This window comes from Peromyscus maniculatus, chromosome X (genome assembly GCF_049852395.1).
Source record: "Peromyscus maniculatus bairdii isolate BWxNUB_F1_BW_parent chromosome X, HU_Pman_BW_mat_3.1, whole genome shotgun sequence".
NCBI lineage: Eukaryota > Metazoa > Chordata > Mammalia > Rodentia > Cricetidae > Peromyscus > Peromyscus maniculatus.
In genome coordinates, this window is record NC_134875.1 from 52,305,662 (window position 1) to 52,332,979 (window position 27,318).

General features: G+C 37.7%; 1 protein-coding gene across 2 annotated transcripts in view; it reads right to left on the bottom strand.

The window, feature by feature from the left end:
- Positions 1–8,397: 8,397 nt before the first annotated feature.
- Pwwp3b (PWWP domain containing 3B) overlaps positions 8,398–27,318 on the bottom strand; it is a 29,320-nt gene continuing 10,399 nt past the window's right edge. For both annotated transcript variants that reach the window (XM_042268994.2, XM_042268995.2), the window contains 3 exons: positions 15,392–15,520; positions 12,938–13,121; positions 8,398–12,285 (listed from right to left, as the gene is read on the bottom strand). In XM_042268994.2, the coding sequence (XP_042124928.1) occupies positions 10,022–12,070 (2,049 nt within the window). In that variant the 5' untranslated portion in view covers positions 12,071–12,285; positions 12,938–13,121; positions 15,392–15,520 and the 3' untranslated portion in view covers positions 8,398–10,021. The remainder of the gene's footprint in view (positions 12,286–12,937; positions 13,122–15,391; positions 15,521–27,318) is intronic.

The window sequence follows — 27,318 nt, forward strand, 5'->3', positions numbered from 1 at the left end:
TTGAGGGAAGACAGGGCAGCAACCCAAGTTGGAGCAGTAGCAGGAACCATGGAGAGATGCTGCTTACAGGGTTTGGTCCCCACGGCTTGCTCACGCTGCTTTCCTATATACTCCAGAACTAGTGCCCAGAGGTGGCACCACCCATAATGGGATGAGCCTTTCCAAATCAATTAGTTATAAAAGATGCCCAACAGACATGCCTACAGGTCAGTCTGATGGAGACAATTTCTTCAGTGGGGATTCCCTCTTCCTGGGTATCAAGTTGACAAAAATTATCCAGTGTGTGTTGTGTGTATGCATTTGAAATGCTCTTGTGTAAGTGTGAACTGTAAAGCTATATTTTTCATTAAATATAAAGAGTTAGCAACTAATGATTTATATGGAATATTTGTTTGAAGTTCAGCTAAAGGTTTGATGGCTTTGCTGGACTCATAATCCGTTCAATCAAAAAAAAAAAAAGAAAAGAAAAGAAAAAGACACAAACAGCAAATGCATGACACCAGTGTGTGATCATGGGATGATTGGTTGTTTATGTTTAAGGGGAACATTTTATGAGTTTTAATAAAATGGTCCTGAAAATGTCCATTTTTAATTTCAGTATAGAAACCCTAAAAGGAGTTTCTGATTTCACACTGGTTAGTAAATTGTGAAATTTTCCATTTGAGATGATAAGCTTATTTACAAGAGTTGTTTGAGTTTAATGTAAAATGTACAATCAATAATAATTATGCCTTATTAATTAACTAAAAATGACTGGTTAATGTTCATGTATAAAAGGATCCTATGAGATTGAAAAATTTAGTGAATTTTGTCCTTTACATAGGTTTATGTATATGCTTTGATGGATGAGAAGTACATTTTTATTTCAATTTTAAGTCATATGTATGTGTGTATGTCATGCTTGTTTGGGTACCTGTGGAGGCCAGAAGAGTGCATTAGATACTTCACATCTGGAGTTATAGGTGGCTGTGAGCTGCCCCAAAAGGGTGTTGGAAATTGAACTTGGGTCCCCTGGGAAAGCAGCAAGTGTTCTTAACTACTGAGCCATCTCTGCAGATCCAGGGACAAAATTTTAATGCCTAGTTAAACATGTGTGATATATGGTTAAGCATTATAATACTAATGTTTTACTATGCAGTATAGGTTAGCTTAGAACTTACTATGTCATGCAGTCAAGATTGAATTCATGGTCATTTTTCCCTCAGTCTCTGAAATGTTAGGATTATAGGCTTGCAACACCATACCTGGATTACTAGTTCATTATTAAGAAGTTAAGGGCAGGCTGGAGAGATGGCTCAGAGGTTAAGAGCACTGGCTATTCTTCCTGAGGTCCTGAATTCAATTCCCAGCAACCACATAGTGGCTCACAACCATCAATAATGAGATCTGGTGCCCTCTTGCCGGGCGGTGGTGGCACACGCCTTTAATCTCAGCACTCGAGAGGCAGAGACAAGTGGATCTCTGTGAGTTTGAGTCCAGCCTGGGCTACAGAGTGATTTCCAGGAAAGGTACAAAGTGACACAGAGAAACCCTGTCTCAAAAAACCAAAAAAAAAAAAAAAAAAAAAAAAGTTAAGGGTGTAATTCACAATATACATAGGCTTAAATTATAATTTCTTAATACTTAGTACTTAAGAATATTTGTGTGCTTCAGATAGAAGAATCAGGTAATAGTTTAAGCATACTTTCAGCTTTAAGCTGCTGCCGCTGAAATTTTAAGTGTCTTTGACTCCTATGTAGATCATTTCTCCATTCTTTTCATTTATAAGATGAAAGTATTAGTTACAAGTACTCTTCATTTGATAAGATTATTTTCAAATAGGCATGTGAGTGGTGTAATAATGATAACAATAGGGACATAAAAGATAAAGCCATTTGTCCATTACAAATGAAGGGTGTCCTGGGTGGCCTCTGATTCATTTAAGTGTCAGATCAGCTAAAAGAATTCAGACTAAGTGTTGGCATACTGGAGAGAAATATTATACTTCATTGTGTGTAGGTTAGCTATTGTGCAGGAATGACTGCCAGGATAAGGATTGAAAATATAAGTGTGACTAATATACTCCTTATTCAATAGGGATAGATTATATGATATTCTAAGAAAATAAGAGATATCATTTTGATTTAACAGGGAGGTGAACTATAAGAATATGTGGGTACAGAGTTATTGGAATCTCCTAGATAAGAGCAATATAAAAGGTATAGAATTAGAGTTAGGAAGTTAAGACTATCATTAATTTTATAGTGGGGACAACCACTTTTCCAGAGTCTCAAAATCTTTCATATTCCTTCAAATAACATGGTTAGGTGTGCCACAGCAATAGCCCAATTGTCATACCAACTTCTGTCTTGGTTAATTGCTGTGATAAAACACTATGACCAAGACAATGTATAAAAGAATATATTTATTGGGCTTATGGTTTCAGAGGGTTAGAGTTCATGATGGTGGAATAAAGGGATGGTAAGAATAAATGAGATTCACATCTTGATTCACAAGTAGGAGGCAGAGGTGCACACTGGGAATGGTTTGAATCTTTTGAAACCTCAAAGCCTTCCCCCATTGACACACCTTCTTCAGCAAGGCTACATATCATCCTTCAGAAATAGTTTCACCAACTGGGGACCAAGTATTCCAACATATGAGCCTGTGGGGGCCATTTTCATGATAATCACACACATGATACATAAATGTATATGGGAGCAAAATACTCATATACATAAAATAAATAAGTGTAGGAGTATTTAAAAACCCATAAAAGTTCTTAAAGAGGTGGTGGGGACATATGGAAGAAGTTGCATTGGGAAATGATGATTAAATATGATCATATTTCATTGCATAGCTGTATAAAATTCTCAAGAATAAAGTATTACTAAAAAATAAGAGCCCATGTACAGAAAATAGATGAATATGGAAGTTCCATTTGTGTGACTATATAGAAGAGTTCAACCATGATTTATATCTTGATAATTATGTGATAGGTGACACAATGCAGTTATCATGTTTGAAGTATCATATATATATATATGGATAATCTAGTTACGGTTTGGAAAACTAGCCACAAATTTGTGTCTAATAGCTACAAATTCATCATACAGAGTTATTTGATAGGGTTGTAAAATTAATTCATAAATAGTTTATTTTAAATTATAAAGACAGATTTTTTGATGTGCTCATCAATGCATTTATTCTTGAAAGACATTTTTTCATTTCATTATTCATGGTTTAATTCCATGTAAGAATTATAACATATTTTGTGCTAGATAATCTTCATCATCATTTTTTGATTCAAGTTTTGTCAATTTTCTTGAGAACAGATTTATTAGCTTTTTTGGATTAATTAATATAAAATTAGGGTTATTAGTGGTAGAACTGGTTGTGGTATTATATTAAATTTTGGTGAGTCTTCTATAGTTTTGATGTTTTTAAGTGTTTATCCAGGCATAGTAGAATTCCTTGGGTATTCTACACTAATAACTCTTTGGTATCCTGAAACTTGCAGATCTTTTGTATTAAAATGTGATTCATTACTGTCGAGTCTTTTAATTGAATTTATTATGGTTATATGAATAATTATGAGATTGAAAGTGTTGGGACCTTTAAAATTGTAAATGTTTTATTTCTGTTTTAAATATTTTTATGGTTTCTTTCAGAATTTCATGCAATATATTTTTGTCAGACTCACATCTATTCCACAACTCCTCTCAGCTCTCCCCATCACCTCCCTACTCCACCCATCCTCCTGTTTGGGTTTTTGGGTTTGTTTTTTTGTTTTGGTTTGTTAACTCCTGGAGCTTCTCAAGTACTCTTGGGTATGGGGCTGGCTCTAGAGTGTGTTTGACCTACAGGAGAACTGATTTTTCCTTTCCTGTCAGCTATTAGTTGTCAAGAGCTCTTTAAGTAGAGGTGGAATTCGTGCCTACCCATTCCCGTTCCATGATGGGTTTTTGTCTGTTTTGAGCTTGTGAAAGTTTGTGATTCCACAATATATGCATTTATATATGTGCAACATCTCTTATGTGTCTGCAAACACTGTTTCCTTGGAGTCATCCATTACCTCTCGTCTCTTACAATCTTTCCACCTCCTCTTCCAAGATGATCTATGAGCCTTGAGGAGAGTAGTGTGATAAAGATGCTTATGGGCTTCTTTAAAAATTATTTATTTTGAAGACCACATGAGAATAAGAAGAAGCCAAGTGCTAGAGAGGCCCACAGAAATCCACAAAGATACCCCCACAATAGACTGCTGGCAATGGTTGAGACAGTCCGAACTGACCTACTCTGGTGATGGGATGGCCAAACACCCTAATTGTCGTGCTAGAAACCCCATCCAATAACTGAGGGAACTGGATGCAGAGATCCATGGCTAGGCCCCGGGTGGAGCTCCGGGAGTCCAATTAGCAAGAAAGAGGAGGGTTTATATGAGCCAGAATTGTTGAGACCAAGGTTGGATAAAGCACAGGGACAAATAGCCAAACGAATGGAAACACATGAACTATGAACCAATGGCTGAGGGGCCCCAACTGGATCAGGCCCTCTGAATAGGTGACACAGTCGGTTGGTTTGATCTGTTTGGGAGGCATCCAGGCAGTGGGACCGGGTCCTGTCCTCAGTGCATGAGTTGGCTGTTTGAAACCTGGGGCTTATGTAGGGACACTGCTCAGCCTGGGAGGAGGGGACTGGACCTGCCTGGACTGAGTCTACCAGGTTGATCTCAGTCCTTGGGGGAGGATTTGCCCTGGAGGAGGTGGGAATGGGGGGGGGTGGGATGGGAGGAAGGGGAGAGGGGCGGGAGGAGGGAGAACAAGGGAATCTGTGGCTGATATGTAGAACTGAATTGTATTGTAAAATAAAATAAAAGAAAAAAATATTTATTTCTAGCCGGGCGGTGGTGGTGCACGCCTTTAATCCCAGCACTGGGGAGGCAGAGGCAGGCGGATCTCTGTGATTTCGAGGCCAGCCTGGACTACCAAGTGAGTTCCAGGAAAGGCGCAAAGCTACACAGAGAAACCCTGTCTTGAAAAACCAAAAAAAAAAATATTTATTTCAATTTTTTTTATTAATTATGTAGGTTTGTGTGTCTGCTTACAGGTATGTGAACATAAGTGTAGCCTTAGTGTATAGCATGTATAAATCTTACAGAAGTGCACTAACAATATTTGAGGTCCTCCATTCCCTCTCCACTGCCTCATTCCCTCATCCAGGGCAACTGCTAGTCCCCAAAGCTGCGTTCTTGGTATGATTTATAGACATGCCACTTTTTAATCACCCATGTTTTGGTTTTGCTCTATCTTTTCTATGTTTAGGAGTGAATACTTACAACTGTATTACAATTTCCTACTGTATTCAGTAAAGTAGCATGCTTTAGAAATTTATGGCTCATGAGCAATAGGATAGATACATCATGCAGCCTTGGTATGTAGCAGATCTAGACCATCTAGGTTTGTGGAAGCCCATGCTGTTGTTTTCACAATAATGAAAGCTTCTGATACCATAGTTAAATGATTCATGTGTCACATTTTTAAAATCCATTCATCCAACTTTCAACATCATGGTTGCTACTGATTTTTTTTTCATTAAACTGAATGTGCTGAAAGTATTAACACTGACAAGTTTTTGACACCGTATTTGTTGCCTCAAGAACTGCCTTGTCATTGGGGTTCCTTACTCAAACTTCAGAGGGCCTACTCAAATAAGTACATTTTCATAAATGTGATAATGTATTGTATTTTAATGTCTATTTATACCGGCTGACTCTGTCTCCCTCTTTAAACAAAAGTGTATTAAATAAAAGGAAAATGGGGGGTCACCCATTCAATAAGAAATACAACTTAATTTTCACTAAAGGGAGATTCTGTAATATGAAGGGGGAAAAGGGAAACTATTCCCTTCTCCCAATAAAAAATATACATTGAGTTGATATAGTTGTTACACTGACTATGTATGGCAACACAAATGAGGTTCAGATAAACCACACAAAGTGGTAAAAATGTAGTTATGCATAAGCATTTGTTTTTATATGAACATTAGCTTTGCTAACATTAATTTTTATGAAAGCAATTTAGGTTTATCAATTCACTGACTGTAGTGGGTAGCCATTCCAGCTTGGATCTGGAAGTTCCAACCCCCATTGAGACTCTGGTAACTGTCACGCCTACGAGGCGGGGCCAGGGGAGGCGCCTGGAGACCCGAGAGCAGGATGGGCCAGCGCTTGCGCTTGCTCTGTGCCAGGACGCTGAACGCTGAAGGTTGGGGGGTTAGAACTTCCAGATCCAAGCTGGAATGGCTACCCACTACAACTGACTTTGGATTTTAACTTTGCATTGTATATATTTAACCATACATATTCTTATTTAGCCTAAAGGAGAATCTTTCTCCGATTCATTCCTAAATTCCCAGATGATTACACATGTGCTTTCAACAATTTCGAATTAACTGCTATTGTCAGGCTAAAGGTTCAGATGATTTTAGGGATTCAAGATTCTCATTTTTGCTGGGCAGGAGGGACATGAGGATCAGAAGTTCATAGTGAGCCTTAAAAACATTTTGAGTTCCAGGCCGGTGTGGGCTATGTGAAATCCTGTTTCAAAAAGTTTATCATTTCCCTCTTTATTCTATGTCTCAGAATTCCATTCTTTCCTTGTTTGGATACAGATACATAGATGGTTAATTCTTCAAATACTGTGCATGGTCTCCATGCAGTTTGGCAGACCCCTAAGTAAAATCTAGTTTTGAAACTGAACAGTCTTCTTTTAACTAGAGATGAGGATCCCCTTTACCCAGTGGCTAGGGCAGATGGCAAAACAGGCATTTCCCTCAGGCTAAAAATGTATTCTAAGGATCAAGCTTGGGACAAACTTAAAGCCTGCCTTAACATCCACATAGTCTGAAAGCAATGTGAGGAAGCTTAGCTCCTTCTTTTCTACAGCCAAAATACCATTTGATGACCTGACCTATTCAAAGGGCACAGACATCTCAGTTCAGCCAAAAAATAGATGACATTTCTTTTTTATTACTTTTATTTATTTTACATACCCACCAGTTTCCCCTCCCTGTTCTCCTCCCATTCCCTCCCCCCACCTCCTTTCTACATGCCCCCCCCCCATCTACTCAGAAAGGGTAAGGCCTCCCATGAGTCAACAAAGCATGGCATATCAAGTTGAGGCAGGACTAAGCTCCTCCCTGCTGCATCAAAGTTGAACAAGGCATCCCACCATAGGGAATAGGTTCCAGAAAGCCAGCTCACACTCCAGGGACAGGTCCTGGTCCCACAGCTAGGGTTCCCACAAACAGACCAAAATATGCAACTGTCTCTCACATGTAGAGGGCCTAGGTCAGTCCTATGCATGCTCCCTACCTGTCAGTCTAGAGGCCATGAGCTCCCGCTGAGTTTAGTTCAGCTATCTCTGGGTTTCTCCAACATGACCTTGATGTCCTTGCTTATAGAATCCCTCATCCCTCTCTTCAACTGGACTCCCAGAGCTTGGCCCTGTGCTTGGCTGTGGATCTCTGCATCTACTCCTATCAGTTACTGGATGAAGGTTCTATGATGACAATTAGGGTAGTCACCAATCTGATTACCTCAGGCGGCCAGTTCAGGCACCCTCTCCACTATTGCTAGGAGTCTTAGCTGTGGTCATCCTTGTAAATTCCTGGGAGTTTCCCTACCACCAGGTTTCTCCCAAATCCCATAATGGCGCCCTCTGTCAAGGTATCTTTCATTGCTCTCTCTCTGCCCCTCCCCCAACTTAATCATTCCAATCCTTCATGTTCCTGTCCTCCATCCCCTCCCTCTCCACCCCCTGCCCCCAGATTACCCAGAAGATCTCAGATAGATGACATTTCTAAAGGGATCAGGTGCCCCATTCTTTACCTCAAACAGAATACCCAGGCATTCCCTAATATGAGGAAATCTGAGGCTTTAATTTTCAAATACAGGTCATCTATAAGTTTAATATTTCTCAGTGTGATGTAAACATAACATAGTCATGTTAAAAATTGTCACCTTGATCTCATTTCTGTGGCACCTACAATCTATCCTCAGAACAAAGATTTAAACCCCATATAGTTGATCTGCTAATTCACAATGATAAGTAGAATAATAAAAATGTTTTAGAACCAGGATACATAGATAGCTTCCTGGAGATACTAAAGGGAGCAATATGATGGACACAGTATTATAGTGTAAATATAATGCATTTTCCTAGAATATAGATCTACATACTGTATGGTGTATTGTGTCCTAACAAACTTCTCAAAGCTATGTGAAAATTGTGGGCATTGACACATTATGCATATAAAAGGAACGTTGGTAAATTTTAGGCAGGATCCAAAAGTGGTCTTGTTAGATACAAAGCATAAACAATTGTGAAGGTTTTCTTTTAAAACAATACAAAAATCAATCATGAAAGTGGGCATTTATTTAGAATGACAATTTATAACAAGAATTAAATGATAACAATGAGCAAGTTTTAAACAAATTGTGTGTGCATATATATATGTGTGTGTACATATATTAATTTACACAAACACCACAATGTTGCTATACAACTAAAGCAAAATGAACATCTAAAGTGAAGTATATAATCATTTTATTATAAATCAAATACCAAAGTTTTGCAAATTGTACATAAACATATAGCCATGTGAAATGAACACAAAAGAGCCCAAGAGTGAAAGTTGTCTCACTCTATGAGGTAAAAATGTAGATAGGTTTGTATTAAGCCCTTAATACATCTTTTCACATCAAGTTTTTTAAATATACTAGCTTTTCTAAGATTTCGTCTTATAAAAAAAAATCTTATTTCAAGTTACAAGAACAACTAATTTTGTATACGTAACCATATACAGAATAACTGCCACATGTAGCAAGGAAAGAACTTTTGCTGTAACATTTTCCCCAATTTGCAGATTCTGGTCCATCTCGTAGGTTGGAATGATTTACCAGTTGGCATTTATGTTATTGGAACCAATTGGAACCATTCTATAAATAAGCTAGATGCTAAAGCTTGCTTGGTTTGAGACAAATGAATTTATATTTGGAGACAGGATTCTGAACACAGTGCTTGCTTTTTCTAGTTTATGTTGAACTAGATAGACTTTGAAGCAGCAACCCTGGACTGTAGAGTGGCAGGACTGTTGATATGCTGATTGTAACAACTGTCTTCTACATGTGCTCAGATAGCTACAGAAATAAGACCTACTCACGATTATGAAGATAGCCAGAAGCTAATCTGTTTTAAAAAGTGACTAGGCATCGAAAGACAGACACTCCTCAAACTGGAATTTCAGAGAAGTGCAGAATGAACAATTCTGTTCATGGATGCCAAAAATCATTTTCTGCATGCTGAGATGTTATACACACACGCGCGCACACACACACAGAGATTACATGCAGATAACCCATTTGCTTTTTAATTTTAGATTGTTTTCTTGCAAAGCAATTGTGGTTAGTTATAATATATAGCAACATTTAGTCTATCTTTGGTTCTATGATTTAGAGATATTTTTCCCAAAAATAAATAGGCATGGCAGGAAAAATAATTCAGCTATCTTAAGAGAAAACTCAGTATTTTATAAAAAAAAAATTGAGCAAAAAAATATATAGCTGATATTTGCTTTAGACATCTTTTCTAATTCTCTTGTTTAAAATCTAACACCAGTGCAACTTTATTAAACTGAATGTGCATACTGTATTTACCTATACAGCAAAGACACAAAAATATCATAGAACAAAATAGTAGTTTCCCTTAAAATATCTTAAGAATTATGCTTTCTAACATGTATTAGAAAATTAAACTGCTAAAAATATATTGGCAAAGCTGACTCTGAAAAAGCGCAAGAAAATAAAGATGGATGTAGTGGTATCTGCAGATCACACAGATCTTCAAAAAATAAAAGAACTTATGATTCAAAAACCCTCCCCTGCAAACATTTCAGCAAATATTTACATGTTGGAAATTTTGAGTGATTACTTTTCCAAAGTTTCATCTAGCTTCCATTACGGTTTCAACTCTTGGCACAATTAATGAGCTTCATTTGCTAACGACCTCCGTCTCTTTTCAAATATGATTTTGGAATCATATAATTCTCTCTCCCTATAGCCAAGGGATGGTCCCTTTAGATACTTTGCCTCAGCTGCCTCATAATCTAAGCCATCAACAGCAGAAATTGAGCAAATAATTGCTTCTGGTAGAAGAACTTCCAAGATAAACTTGATTTTGTCATCTTTTATCAGAGTTAGCATCTTCTGATCTATTTGTTTATAGATTTCTTGTAGATATTTCACCACCTCATCCAGTTGATCTTCATCTTCAAAGTATGTTTCAATACAGGGTGTGAAACTCTTTGCATTCAAGAATGATTTCAGCCATTTGGATTTTTTTGTGCCCTTTAAAATGCCCAGGAGATGATCCTCTGTTCCTTTTGCATTGACAATGAAATCTACCAGGTTCTTGTTAGCTCGATCCCGAGCAGGCTTCATCCGGTCGGGGAGAATTTTCTGGAAAGATATTCTCTTGGCGTGGGATGTCACAGCCATTTGTTCCCCTGTGTCTTCATTGTGTAGCTTTGGAAATATATTTCTGAAGGTGTCTTGTTTGATTATTTTCCTGACTGGGTAACTGATGTCAGCAGCATAATACTCAAAGAATGAGCCTGTAAAAGATCCACAACCTAGTCTAACTCTGTAGTCACAAATGAGTGACACGCACCAATCGATACTTTCACTATACTCCTCCCTAGCTTTCTCCACTAGAGCCTGCTTCTCTTTACAGTCATATTTTTTTAACCTTCTGAAAGATACTCTAACACCTTTCTTTTGAGGATTCATGTTGGCCTCAACAAAAAGCACACTCGCTTTCCTCTCTTTTCGCCTAATGCTTTTTATCACTGCTGGCCAAAATGGGTATTTTTGATATTTAAACCACACTATCATTCCGGTTTCAAATGCACGTGTCTCATAGCAGAGAATGAATCGAGGAAGGTCTTCATCATCGTCATCGTCATCATTATCTAATGCAGCTGAACTAGCAGGATTCAGAGACAATAGCTTGCCAGAAGCTCGGGCTTCTTCCTCAAGATCTTCTAAATCCAGTCTCTGAAGCAGTAGATCACTATTGACTGGATTACAGGCAGGAAGTGAAACCTGATTATCCCCTGAGCACCCTGCAGGGGAGGTCTCAGCACCTACTTCTGATTCCACAGAAGACTGATTCTGGCTACCATAGAGGCATGGATTCTGATTCGATGGGCCCTCTCCAGGATCTTCCATATTATTCTCTGGGAAGGCGAAACATTCAGAGGAAACTGCTGGGACCTCTGAGTAGATGATGTCATGGGACTCTTCTTTGGGTACAGCAAGATCATCTGATGATGGGACAAACTTTTCTTCTTTAATGTCTTCACTTTCCTCTTTGAGTGATAAATTCACGGACATAATTGCTGAGATGTCAATCTTTTTCTTTTCTTCTTTTTTATCATCATCATCATCTGGAAATGAAGGATAAGTTTGGCACCAGCTGAAGTTCTGTGATGACTTTGTTTCCACTTCACTTGGAATACTATCACTGGTTGTGTGCACCTGCAACTTATCATCAGACAGGGAATCATCACTCTCTGAGCATAGTAACATAGAAGCTGAGTCTTCTTGGAGGTTGCTTTCAAGTTTCCGATACTTTTTAGGAGGAGGTGAATCCGACAGCTGTTGCGGCACACTTTCAGATGCTGTAGTGGTGTCTTCTCCATCTTGCATGCTTTCCTGGATCTGATGTGTTCTTTCTTTCACGATTTCCAGTGCCATTTTCAGTGATCTTTCATAGGCTGTCTCTTCCCTTGGTGGAACTCTCACCTCTGACTGTCCTGCTAGTGAGGACATAATGGCTTCAACCTCGGATTTACTGAGGACTTTTGTATCTTTGCTGTCCACGGTAATTTTCTCATCAAGCGAAAGTATTTGCACTTCCAGGGAAAAGGTCTTTTTCCTTTTACTGTTGGATGAAGATTCAGACCTATATAAGACTATTGCTGGCCATAACTGTTCTTTCCAATTACACAGGACATATTCACCATCCATTATGATTTAGATTAGTGTGACAAGTAGTTAGGATTACAGACAAAGATTGGTTGGCCTTATGGCTGCAAATACAAGTGCTACCAAAACAACAGTCTTAGTAAAGTTCCTTTTGATTTTAGAACCCCCAAAAGTTTATGGTTTATGTGCACTGTTTTCTTCCTCAGATGTCCCCAGGATACTTGAAGATGTTGTTTGAATAAGAACTCTGGAAGATACTAAAATAGGGAACACACTATTAATAAATAAAATGATCTTGCCAAAGTAGAAGGCGAGCAAATGCAAACAAAAGAGATAAACTAAAACCTGTGTTCAATGACAGAACAGATAGACTAAAAAAGCAGCCTAATGGACAGGGAGGTAACAACTGGAAATAAACTTGTATGGTAACCCCAATTCAAGAACCCCTATGTTTTGCTAAAGAATATGCATCAGTATTGCTAGAAGTACTTGTAATTGTATGCACAGAACCTATTCTTGTCATCTAATACTTTGGTTCTTTTATATTCCTAGTAATTACATCTGTGGTAGTGAATTTTCCAATTTAGCAATCAGGAGGATAATATGGAGAGGCTCATAGAATGTTAGGCTCCATTCTCAAAGTCTTATTCAGAAGTTCTAGAATGAGCTAAAAAAATTATAATTCTATTAAGTTCTCAAATGATTCCAATCCTTCATTAACACTAAAAGGTAGTGTATTAGCTCAGTACACGGCTTTGCCTCAAACTTTCAACTGAATTATGCTAATCCAAAAGTTGCTTTTAAATTGAAAATGCTACATATGGAAAGCAGGAAGCAAAATCAAGTATCCTTTAAGACATCAGCATACTTTCAAATGAGAATTTTCTCCTGAAATGGGATGAATCTTACCCTCTGTCACGTGGACGGTGACAGTCTTGCAATGCGATCCAACTATCTTGATTCTCAAGCCAGTTGATTTCCAGGCAAGTCTTTCACCCTACGGGGCATGTATGTAGTTACACTGCCTTTCTGGACTCAAGTCAAATCACATGCAGAGTTCCCACATCACATGCACCTCTGATATTAACTGAGGCTGTACAAAAGGAAGACAAGGAATCAAATCAATAAAAGGGAAGTGTTAAAACAAACAACAACCTGCCTACCCAAACTTCCTGGCATGCCACTGTGAAACACAGGTATGAGATAAAAATCTCATCATTAATGTAGATGGCATACTTGTTTTCCCTTGTGTTCTTACAAGATGAAATGTTCCTTAGCATTCATGCTGAAATGGTCTCACTCTTGAAAAATATGAGGTGAGACATGAGGAAAGGGAGGTAACAAATTATCTTGTGTCTACTGTGAATCACAGTTTTCTGACTGAATATTCACATCAGTTATCACGTGGATTTCTTATTTAAAGTTGCAGTGGTTTTCAATGGAGTCACAGTTACATGGCACACTCTGTCTCCTAGTCTAATTAAAAAAAAATAGCTTCACTGTTTTGTTTCCCTGCTTCATAACAATGATTGCTGGAAGAAAATTCAGGCTTTCTGGCACATATGCCATCTTATGACTAGAACCAGAAATACAGCCTGTTGGTGATATAGGCAAGGCCTTAACACAAGATCTGTCTCATGGGAGAAGGTTAGAAACTGTACTAGCCAGTCAGGAACCTTCTTGTGTGTTTAGAATTCTTTAGGCTAAGTGTAAGGTTTTAAGGGCTGGGGATGTGGTTCACTGTTAGAGTGTTTGCCTGACATGTATAAGATCCTGGGTTCAGTTCCCAGTACCACATTTGAAAACATTAAATAAAGTACATTTAATTTAAGGGTTTGAGTACAGGATAGAAATAGGGTAATGTTTTCACTAAAGTAGTTCTGATGATCCAGAAGCTCATACAAATTTAAATGATACAAAATGCATATACACATAAAAGGTAAGTATAGAGTGACACAAATATCTGTCCTGAATATTCTCTTTTTAGAAAATTTTTACAAAGAATGAATGCCCATTCAAACCAGGTTCAGGAACCCCTCTCAAGAGTATGGTTTGAACACAATTCTATATAAATAGGTGTTTTACACATGATTTTATATAACTTAGTAAATGAGGCTTGTCCCAAGTCTTTAAATATTTTATCTCAATATTTCCCTAAAGATGTAAAAAAAAAGCCCAAGTAAACATGAATTACTATTTTAAAAATAAAGAATTATAAAGGCTCTAACTATACAGATAATGTATATTTTGTTAGAGATGTATGTTCAGATTTAATTGCATAAACTATAGTAATATGCATCTACTGAGGTAACATATGTAACTAGTGTTCCATAATTTTCTCTCTTCATTAGGTGCTATTTCTCAGAAACTTTCCAATTGCTTCATGTGGAGGCTCATGTTTTCTCTTTACCAGCTATGTAATACTACAGAGTATGCATGCCCTACACTATGCAATATTCCTTAAATGGCTCACAGGAATAAACCAAATATTTTGTTTTAACCATACACTTCCATGTGACCTAAAATAATGAACTGCAAGGACGACACACACAGACAGAGTTATAATCAGAACAGCAGCTAAGATACTCATCTGACCAGATGTAGGAAAATTTCCACTATTGGAAAAACAATTTAGTATGGTTGTGGAAGCATGTATGTATGTTTATGAATGTTTGTGTGTCTGAAACAAAATGAATATGCTGTTTGAGCTTCATTTTTCTTTCACAGTTAAACAAATAATCATGAGGCAATCTACACTTTAATGGTATTAAAATGGGTTAAACACATTAAAAATAGCACTTTGACTACCCAGAAATACTGAATGCTAACATAGGAGTTTCTGTTGCTTTTTTCCCAACCAAACACACATACATGTATATATTATGTGTGCATGTCTTCACTCAACTGCACATCTGATCCCCTTCCTATACTCATATGCATGTAACATATATATATACTTTTCTGTGTATCCCAATTAGCAGTTGTATGAACACAGTGCTGTTGAATACTTCTGTCAGTTTTATTTCTGTGTAAATGAAAAAATGTTTGAAACTTCATAGAATAACAGGATGCCTTGTAATATCAACAAGGTCTGCCAAGTTAGGAAATTAGTATGAACGGCCATGCTGCACTGAAGCCTTAATTTAGAGGCTGTAATCTGATCACCCCTTTCCCCTCTGTGGACTTAAAAAACCTTGGGAGATACAAAAGTTCCAGAGGATTAATGCCCTCAAAATGCCAGCAATTCTTTAAAAATCACACAACGTTCCTTTCACTCTAAGATCATCCTTCCTATTTTCTCATTTTTTTTTCATCCCAGAGCTCCTAGAAGTCACTAGAAAGTAAATTTAAGTCAGACATTACCTTGAAGCTTCTTGTCAGCTGCAGCCTGGTAAAATTCAGCTCCTCCCCCAAGACTGGCAGGGCAGAACTCACAGGCACTGCTCAGAGAAGGCTCCGCCCCCGCAGTGATGCAGAGCAGAAGGCCACTCCCTGAATTACAGGAGAGACAATTGCCAAGAAAAACCGCTTAAGTGTTGAGACGTGGAAACGTTCCCCTTTACAGAACTTCACAGTGTAATAGCAACAAGGGTCTGTCTAATTTCCATTCAAACCCTGAGTGTGGATGATTTCTTGAGGAGGTCGCAAAACACTTTATCTCATAATAAGAAAACCACAGTTTAACTATTTCTTACATATTTTAACTAGCTTTCTCTGGCATCCTATGTCTATAGGTGATTCTTTTCTTTTTTTTATTAGTATGTCTTCATTGCAAAATGATGGGCTTGGATTAAAACTTTTTCATATATGATTATCATGTGCTTTGTTCTTATTTATTCCTCTGCCTTTTCTTGTTCCCACTTCCCACTGGGAATGCCCCCTTTCCTCTTCCCTCTGGCGCCCCTCCCCCATGCATACACAATACACCCACACCCCCCTCACCCTACTTGGAATAAGAACACAACAAAAGAAGAAAACTATATGCCAAATTCCCAGATGAACATAGATGCAGAATTTCTCAATAAAATACTTGAAAACAAAATATATTTAAAGGTGACCTGAAAACCATGCTGATCAACATCTTCTAAAGTAGAAATGAGAAAGATGTTGATTAGGATTGTGTAATAACTTTACATTATTTTAGATAAAACTGACTTCTGTGTCCAAAACATGGTGTGTCTCTCCTTTGACTCAGTTCTTCTCTTACGTTCTTCAGGAAAGCCTCAGAGATTGCTGCCTATAACATGGTTTTTTGACTAGAAAGTGAAAATCGTGTTTGGGAAGAAATGATCCATTTCTGTGTATTCTACTATATAATAGGAAGCTGTGTTTTCTAATATTTTGCTGCTGTGTTTCATACTTGGGAAATTCAGTGCAGAGAGAATCTGCTTTTAAATTACATGCCTTTTGTTCATCAGAATATCCCTATGGTAATTTTAAACTAAAAGGCCAGTTTAAGTATAATTATACTTAAATTATAATTGATAACTTGAAAAATGCAGTGTTTTATTTGCATCAGTACAACACATGATATGACATTATTTAGGTAGTATAATTTTTAAATGTATATTTTTAAAAATCACATTTATATAAACTTTAGTATCAGAATAATAATTACTAATAAACCAATAAAGTCCATCTCTAGGCTGGTATGTTGTTGGCTCTAATAGATATATAATGCAATGTTTGTGGCATAAATACCACAAATCTCACACATTCACTCCCCAAATGTCTGATTTGCTGATGTCAAATTTTAATGTAGGTCATCAAGTTGCCAGAAAGGGGAGGGTGCTCTGTTTTAAACAGTCCAAAGGACACAAACTTCTTCCATCCTATGGCTTTACCATCTTCTTGGGCCTTGAAATCCTTTGGTACATAATTTGTGTTGGGCTAGGGATCTAAGAAAGAGTGAAGATGGACAGTCTTGTGGACAGTTTTAAGGGTTGTGTCTGGCAAATATCACTGCTGGCTTCTGTCCTCTAACCAGAACTCAGGTAGAGAGGGCAGATTGCCATAGAGCCTGAGGAATGTAGCTTCCTTGTTATTCAGAAGAAAAATGGAGAGTTTGGCCAACATGTAGCACTCTCTCTGCCACTTGAAGATTTTTCTTTCAATTTTTACTGATGTCTTTTATTTGTCTAACTGCGTAGCTGTGAAGATTCTAAAGACAATACAAGTAGATGAACTGCTAGTCTGGGCTTTTCTGCTTCACGTTCACTACTTTTCATGTTCACTAGAAATGACCACAATAATAGATACACTTTGGAAAGCTATTCTGAACTAAGAAGTGAATTAGAAAAATGATGTAACTCATTAGAGATGGATGATCTTAAGCCCCTAACAGGACTACCACATTCTGATATCAACTTATGGAACTGTGAACTTGAATCTTAGCTCTATCCTTGTATTTCCCAGTCTGTCTTTTGAATAGCAGAACAAAAATAGTTATCTTTTATGAACCAACAAAAGCAAATCATTCTTGCAGAATACTAAGTATTATTATTTAACCTAAATAGGATTACTGGGCTGGTGTATTATATATATGACTTTATTTAAATGAAGAGCATTATTTGATTATATACTTTATAATACTTTTCTACCTACTTCATTTACATGCCAAGTGCACATAAAATACAGTTATTATACTTTAAAACTATACTTTGTCCGATCTGGAGGAGGTGGGAATGGGGGGTTGGCTGGGGGGAAGGGGAGGGGGGCAGGAAGGAAGAGAACAAGGGAATCTGTGGCTATTATGTAGAACTGAATAGTATTGTAAAATAAATAAAAAAAAACTATACTTTGTCTATTTCCTATAGTGTGCACAAATCAGTTAATATTATGCCAATTCCATGGATATACTTTTTATTTTACTGTTTTGTAGAATGATGTGAAGAGTGATAACTACTAATGAATGCTAACGTTATACTAGTGATATTATTATGAAGTAGATGATATAAAAAATCAAATATATTTGCTATAATTTTTATATGCCAGACAATAGTATTAGTATTTGACTGGTAACTCACTAAAAGCCAGATAATAACTTATTTCATTCCATATAAACATTATTAGTATTAGTATTGAGTATAGATGCCAGTGATTTATTACCACATGCCAAGCAGTCTATTAAATCATCTACATACATTATAAAATATTGTTAGAAAGGCTCTCGAGTTTGAACAAATCCCTCCAAGTTCATGTAAAGGAAATTTAAATCCTCAGTGCTGTGTTGATTAAAACATCAGTGAACCCATTACTGCCACACTGCAGCAGTGGTTTATTCCTTGTAGGAGTGGGTTCCAGTTAAAAAGATGAACTCGGGCCCCTCTCCCTTTTTCTCTTGTTTGTTCTTTCACTATATGCTACTTTTTGTGACCTTACAATACATAATAAGGCGCCTGGAAGATATGGCTTCTCAGTTCACGGATATTTCAGCCTGCACAACTGTGAGCCCAATATTTGCCCCCTGTGAAGAAATTTCTTGGTCTCAAATACTCTGTTATAACAGCACAAATGGACTAAAGCAGTGAGCATTTTCAGCATTCTCATTTTGCAAATGAGGCATTAGAGAGATTAAGGAATGTTTACAAGAATGTCCACAGTATATTTGGCACAGGACATTTGAACCTAGGTACTCTGACTTCAGAGTTAATATTTGTAATCACTAAGACACATTGAAAATCCCATTACAAATAAAAACAACGTTCTATACTTGTGCGTGGGATGAACAGCTGAGCAAAATAATTAATCTTAAAGCATTATGTGCTGAGTCACTGAAACATAAAAGAGAATATTGTACCTGATTCTGCATTTAGCTTGCCTCCCTCCTTGCTCCTCTCCTATGTCTCCTCCATTTGGCTATGACAGTCTCACATAATCATTGCAGTGAGTGACATCCCATCATCTTTGCCAAATTATGCTAAATGCATACAAGGTGTAGCCAGAACACAACAGGAGGATACTTTGCAACGGAGTGGGCCACTTAGAACCTGTCCACCACAACACTGATTGTATATGACATTTTCAAAATAATAGAAGGGTAATAACAGTGAAAAGTTCAGCACTGCTGGTGTTCCAGATGAGAAAGGGTGTAGCATTAAAGGGACAGCACAAGGAAATCATGAAGATGATGCAATATCGACTTCCAACTGTAGTGGTGGTTATAAGAACCTGAATATATGTTAAACCATGGAGAAATACGTACAGTTCAACTATAATGTATTCTGCTTTAAAACACAATTTTAATCTATAATAATACAAAGAATAAAATGTAAACACATCATATAGTAACTGTTAAACAAAAATCAACTCTATTAACACTTTAGGAACCACTTGTTCCTAGGGTGTATTTAATATAAATAGCAAGAATAACACATGCATACATTACTAAAAGGCACCAAAAGTACCTTCTCTTAAAATATAAAAAGACATAAGACAATGTCATTAACAAATTAAATAACTTAACAATGACAAATCTCTAGATATCTTAAAAGGTCCTAGTTTTCCCTCAGTCCATCATAGAACTATGTTAAATTAAATATTAAAGGTTGATGAACTCTGTGGTAGTATGAATGAGAGGGGCCCCCCATAGGCTCATATATATGAATGCTTAGTCACCAGGGGGTAGAACTGCTTGGGAAGGATTAGGAAGTATGGCTTTGTTGGAGGACCTGTTTCCCTGGGGATGGGCTTTGACGTTCTCTCTCTCTCTCTCTCTCTCTCTCTCTCTCTCTCTCTCTCTCTCTCTCTCTCTCTCTCTCTCTCTCTGTGTGTCTGTGTGTGTCTGTGTGTGTGTGTGATACAGTAAGCTATAGCTGCCTTCCAAAGATCACTCAGAGAGATTCTAATTGGAGGTTCCCTGCCACTGGGAGAGGGAAGACTACTGAGAAAGCTTTAATTTTCAAGGTCCAAGCCCAAAGGCACCACTAAACATTGAGGCTACCTGGGCAATACTTCCTGCCTCACTGGGACCCTAGTACCTAATACTAACAGGGGCAAAATGGAAGAGCATGAAGATAAGACAGATTACCTTCTGGTAGTACAGGTATATAGGGACTGACGAATATTTAGGGTAAGGAATAGAGGACCAAAATCTTTTAGTGCACCAGTCTCTACTTGAAAAACTGATAATGCAAGCCAGTAAGGATAAGGTGATAAAACATAAGAAACAACATCAAGCATAGTTTTATGACACCAACATTTGCTGGATACCAACAACACAATAAAAAGTACAGAAAACTACAGACTAATATCTCTTATAAACATAAAAGCAGAAATCCTCACCAAATGCTACTGCTCAAAGCAATGGCATAGATAAAAACATATAATGACCAAATGAAATTCATACTTGGTAATATAAGAATTGTTGCCGGGCGGTGGTGGCGCACGCCTTTAATCCCAGCACTCGGGAGGCAGAGCCAGCAGATCTCTGTGAGTTCGAGGCCAGCCTGGTCTCCAAAGCAAGTTCCAGGAAAGGCGCAAAGCTACACAGAGAAACCCTGTCTCGAAAAACCAAAAAAAAAAAAAAAGAATTGTTCAACATCCCCAAATCCATCAATTCAACTTACCATACTAGAAGACCAAAAATGATGAAAAAAATCATAGTAACTGAGGCAGACAAAGCATCTAACATTCCACAAACATTTAGGATAACAAAACTGAGCACATTATAAAACAAATGAATCTTCCTCAATCAGATCACCAGTATCTATAAAATCCCTAGTTACCATTATACGTAGTGTAATGCATGGAATGCCTTTCTGCTAAAAGCAGGAACACAGTAAAAATATCTGCTTTGAACATTTCTAGTCAACATTGGTTTGGAGCCCCAGTAAATAAAATGAGTACTGAAAAATAGATTAATTATGTATGCATGTATGCCCTGGAAAGGAAAGGTAAAACTGCATTAGTAGATAACATGAATGATCTATAAAGAGAACCCTAATGAATCAACCAGTCTACTGTTGACTGTGTTTCTATACAACAAAGATTTAAGGTAAAAGTTTTTAAACTCCATGTATAATTTTGTTTTTTAAAAATACAAGAAACAGCCAGGGGTGGTGGCACACGCCTTTAATCCCAGCACTCGGAAGCAGAGCCAGGCGGGTCTCTGTGAGTTCGAGGCCAGCCTGGGCTACCAAGTGAGTCCCAGGAAAGGCACAAAGCTACACAGAGAAACCCTGACTCAGAAAAAAAAAATACAAAAAACATGGCCAGGAGACAGCTCAGTTGGTGACATGTTTGCATTGCAAGTAAAAAGATCTGAATTGGATCCCTATGACCTATATTTATAAAGCCAGGTGTTGTGGTTTGTGCTTGTAATCCAGTACTTGGATGGTAGAGACAGATGGATTCCCCAGGGCTTGCGGCCAGCCAAGCTTACCTACTTGGCAAGTTTTGGGTCAAGGAGAGACTCCATCTCAAACAAAACAAAACAAAACAAAACAAAAACTAAACTAAACTAAATGCAAGATTAATATTTTGGAAACTTTAATATGCAGATGCAAATAATTAAAGATCTAAATAAACAGGGATATATACTATGTGAATTGATGGAAACACTGATTTTAGGGTAAAACAACTCTCCATAGGTATCTATAATCACTGTAACTTCAATAAAATCCCAGCAGGCTTTTTGTGGAAGTTGAAATAAGAACTCTAAAATATGTTGGAAAAGCACACGAAGTAGAGGAGCCAGAATGATAGTGAAAAGGAAATATAAAAAGTAGAAGACTCACATTATGTATACTGACATAAGACTGACATAGGCCAATAGATCACAAATAAACTAGCAAATAATGCCTACTGGTTTCTGAAAAGTTATTTTTGATAAATCATACTGGAACATTTTTAAGAATGATTATTCGTCGTGACACCTTAGCTAAGACTATGAAGAAAAATCATTAAAAATGGGCCATAAGCTTATATGTAAAGTGAAAAATCTATAAAATATTAGAATGTCTTTTAGACCGTGGATGAGCCATATGTTTTTTAAAATACAAATCTAGAAAAACAAGCCATGAACCATAAAAAATAATAAAATTGGGCCTGAAATTTTTCTCAAAACTAAAATGAAAAAAATCAGAGTTGGAGAAAATATATACAAAATATATACATACTTCTTATAGAGTTTGTATCCAGAATATATAAGCAACTCTTAGAATTTAGTAATATCAACATCTTCATTAAAATTGATACACAAATTACAGTTGAAGGCATAAAAATATGTTCAACACCATTAGTAATTAAGTGTATGCAAGTAAAAGCATAATGAGGCATCATTAACACCTTTATAATATGGCTGGTATTGAAAAAAAACAGTGACAAGATAAACTTCAGAAAATGATGCAGAATAACTATCATATATTGCAAAAATATCAAACACATTTTAAAAACAGCCTAGTGGTTGTTAATGTAGTTAAGCATTCTTCATCATTCAAAGCCAAAAATTCTACTCAGATATTTACTCAAGAGAAGTAAAAACTTATATAATATATATGTATATGTGTGTATACATACATACATATATATATATATACATATATACACACATACATATATGTTTAGCTACTTTAACCACAATCATCAAAACTGAGGAGTGGTTACTCAAATCATAGAACAGTCATATCATATAATAGTCCTCATGATCATATAATAATCATATAATATGTTAAGGAATAAACTATTTATACATGCAAAAATATTTGTGAATACCTGTCTAATGATAAATTTAATGAAATTGCTGGATTTAAAGGGCTACTTTTTGATTCCATGTAAGTGGCATCCTGGGTAAAGAAAATCCATAAGGAGAGAAATAAGCTTGCTGTTTGTCAGGAAGTGAGATTGAGACAGTGTACTGAATACAGTGAGGTCTGAATGCCATATATTGGAGATAAGAAAACATTCCATAGTCCAACTGTGTTGTTTTGTGACTAAGTTTGTCAAAACTCATTATGATGTACAGTTGAAAAAAAGAGTGAATTCATCCAAACACTAGGCTGTGGTGGTCCTGTGTTCCCCCAAATATTGTGCACCCTAATAAATTTATCTGGGGTCAGAGAACAGACAACCACTAGATACAGAGGCTAGAAAATGGTGGCACTCACACCTTTAATCCTAGCATTCCAGAGGCAGAAATCCATCTGTTCAAGGATACAGCCAAATATGGTGACTCATGCCTTTAATCCCAGAAAGTGAGCCTTTAATCCCAGGGAGTGAGGCAGAAAGGCAGAAAGGTATATAAGACCTGAGGACCAGGAACTAGAAGTATTTGGCTGGTTAAGCATTTGGCCTGGTCAAGCTTTCAGGCTTTGGAGCAGCACAGTTCAGCTGAGATTCATTCTGGACGAGGACTCAGAGGCCTCCAGTGTGAGGAAACAAGACCAGCTGAGAAGTTGGCCAGGCTTCTTCTGAGGTTAGCTGTGACTTGTTCTGATTCTCTGATCTTCCAGTTCACCCCAATACCTGGCTCAGGTTTGATTATATTAATAAGAACTTTTAAGATTCCTGCTACACTAGACAGAGCCAGGGAACCCCGTAGAAGAAGGGAGAGGATTGCAGGAACCAGAGGGGATGAGGACATCAGTAGAGCACAGCTCACAAACTTGAACTAAGCAAGACTCATAGGGGCTCACAGAGACTGAAGCAACAATCCTGGACACTGTGTAGGTCTGCGCTAGGTCCTCTGCATATACATTATGGTTGTGTAGCTTGGTGTTCTTGTGGGACTCCCAAAAGTGGGAGTGAGGGGGTGTCTCTGACTCTTTTGCCTGCTCTTGGGACCCTTTTTCTCCTACTGGATTTCTTGTTCCACCTTAATGTGAGGGGATGTGCTCAGTCTTATTGCATCTTGTTAGACCATATTTGATGAATAACCTTGAGAGGTCTGCTCTTTTTATAAAAAAAAAAAAAAAAAGGAAAACAGAGGAGGAGTTGATCTGGGGGAGAGGGAAGGTGGGGGGAAAGTTTGGGAGGAGTTGAGGGAGGGGAAACTATGGTCAGGATGTAATGTATGAGAGAAAAGTTTAAAAAAGAGTGAATTTAACTATGCAAATTATTTCTCAATAAATGTGAGCCTTCAAAAAAAAGAGAGCATCAATCTCCCAGAATATAACCTATAAAAGACATTTGTATTTTACTCTGAGAATACACAGAGTTTGAGTTTTTCTTTGGATTAACTGACTACCAAAGAAGGTTGTATGTACCAGAAGTACATATAAAATATCATTTTAAATACCAAAAAAATCTATTAGAAATTAAATTATTTTAATCCTCTGTAATATTTTTATTAACTTGTTAATTTCTTTTAAAGCATTTGGAAAGCTTCTAAGACATACAGCTTTTAAAAAAAAATAGTTTCTAAATCCCAAGATGGGAGAGCTGGTTACTAGTGTGCTTCCACTGAAAAGCAGAACCTTAATAACACAGAAGATATAGATTGGCTACAGAATAAATAGCAGTATTTTTGTGCATTAGGTTAAAGGAGAATCAGAGTTATCTAGTAAAAATGTTCCCAAAGATCATTGGGGGTGTCCATGGACATGATTAAAGAATTAATTTTAGAAAAGGACAGTCCTCCTATGTATATCAGCTAGCCATGGCATATCAAGTTGCAGTAAGACTAGGCACTCCTCTCCTGAGGCTGGAAGAGGCAACCTAGTAGGAGGAAAGGGTCCCAAAAGCAGGTAACAGAGTCAGAGACAGCCCCTGCTCCCACTGTTAGGATGGATGGGGGAAGGAAAAGGGAAGGCTGGGGGGAAGGACTGAGAGGAGAAGAGGGAGGGAGGAGAAACTGTGATTGGGTTGGGGAAAAAGTAATAAATAAACAGAAGAAAGTAATCTTAGACATTTTATGGACATGCAAACTATTCAGTTATCCTTAAGACAGAGGTACACATAAATAACAAAGGAACTTGACAGTAAACAAGAATATTTCAAATGGAGTAAAAGGCAAGCTGCAGTATATCATTGGCAAGGAGAAAAAAATTCCATAATCTTTGGCCAAATGTAAGTATGTTTCATGACAGAAAAGCTTTACAAAAGAGAATAGCAACAAGAAAACAACAGTTCTATATTTTTCCATTACTATTAAAATCTATAGAATGCCAATAGATAAGACTACTGAGAATTAAGGCTGTAGATTGTGTAATGGGAAACATTTTCTAAAGAACAAAGTCAAAGAAAAGGAAACTAGGGCCTCACAACACATTATCACAACACATACACAAAGCTCTATTACATGCCCAGATAATTAAGCTGTACTGTTCTTCACTGAAGTAAAGGACAGAAAGACCTGTCTAGGATCCACTTCTGGAAATTTAAAGAAAAAGAAATATTCCTCACAATGCCTGCCATTCTCTGGGATATCCATAGGAAAAGATCTAGACACGACCAAACGTATTCTTATCACCAAGTTCATTGTACTTATCTAGTATTTTTTTAGTGAGGCCATAAGAGAGACTGTCAAAGATCAAATACTTAAATATCAATTTTCTCAGGCAGGCGTTAAGCCAAGGTCCTCTGATATAATGTATAAAGACATGGGTTTTGGAACCCAGTTCTTTTTTTTTTTTTTTTTTTTTTTTTGGTTTTTTGGAGACAGGGTTTCTCTGCGTAGCTTTGCGCCTTTCCTGGGACTCACTTGGTAGTCCAGGCTGGCCTCGAACTCACAGAGATCCGCCTGGCTCTGCCTCCTGAGTGCTGGGATTAAAGGCGTGTGCCGCCGCCGCCGCCGCCGCCGCCGCCGCCGCCGCCGCCGCCGCCGCCGCCGCCGCCGCCGCCGCCGCCGCCACCGCCACCGCCACCACCACCACCACCACCCGGCGAAACCCAGTTCTAACTGTACTGGAATACTGAATGGACCACTTGTACCACCCTCTATCAAAACGTATTCCAAGGGGTAAATGTCTTTTGAGTGACACCAGGCAGAGGATGACAGGGAAGAAGGTCAAGTGGAAGCTCAGTGTCAACTGGAGACAGTCGCAATATGGGAAGGATTCATTAGTTCATCTAGATTTGGGCAAGAAATCCATCAGTGAGCTTTCAGTCATCCAGAGAAGTCCTTAGGTCACAGTGCTTTATGTTTGACTATCTGGCTTAACTAGAAAAACAGTCATTTTAGAGGCCTCTATTTAGGGCTACTTAACAGTTTTTTTTTTCTTGAAGCTTACTCAAGTGTTTCTGAATCTTTATAAATGAGGTTGAATAAAGTGCTGGGGAACTATCTCAGTAATGTGCTTGCCACACTTGTGAAGACCTAAGTTTATCCCAAGTACCTATGTAAAAGCCAGATACAATGGCTTGTGCTTACCATCCCTGTCTGGTGTGTGTGTGTGTGGGGGGGGGCAGACAAGAGGATCCCTAGGGCTTGCTGGCCATGTCAAGGGAACTGCAGGTTCAGTCGATATTTTGTCTCAAAAAATGTGAAGAGTGATTGAGGAAGACACCCAGTGAAGACCTCTGTCCTCCACATACATAAATGCACACACAAGCCTGTGCCACCCCCACCATGAACATATATACAATTCAGTAAGAGAAAAAAAGCTTGAATAAATAATTTGAATACATGACACTAGAAGATAATTCATTTAAAAAAAAAGATGGATGAGGGCTGGTGGAATGGTCCAGTGTTTATAGTGTTTGCTGCTCTTTCAGAAAACTTGAGTTCAGTTCCTAGCACACATATCAGGTGACTCTAAACTGCCTATAATTCCAGCTCCAGGAGATCCAACACCCTTTTTTGGGCCTCCACAGGTACCCATACAGAGAGGCACGCGCGCGCGCGCGCACACACACACACACACACACAGAGAGAGAGAGAGAGAGAGAGAGAGAGAGAGAGAGAGAGAGAGAGAGAGAGAGGAGAGAGAGAGAGAAAACTAAAAAAAAAAAACAGACAAAATTACTTGGCACCAGGTCAAGACATAAGACTGTGGTTAGGAAAATTATTTAAATTGGTACTTTTATAATGTTCCAGTACACAGTCCTTATTGTAGCTACTGTAGAAAAGGAATTAGTATGTGTGCTGGTGACAAATGAAAGATGAGCAAGAAGAGCAGGGAGAACACTAGGGGTACCGTTTCCATCTGTGTCCTCTGAGATCTAAGTTTATTCTAAGGACTCGTCTTTTAACTTACCTAAGTTGTCAGTGCTGTTTTAACTACCCGTATCAGCCAGATAGAATTCAGAATTTGTGTCTCCTATGCTGGCCAGATAATGTAATAACCTATCATTAAGATGATGTCAGTCAGATGTTTAGAATGCCTGACATGGTTACTTATTGTCAGGATTCT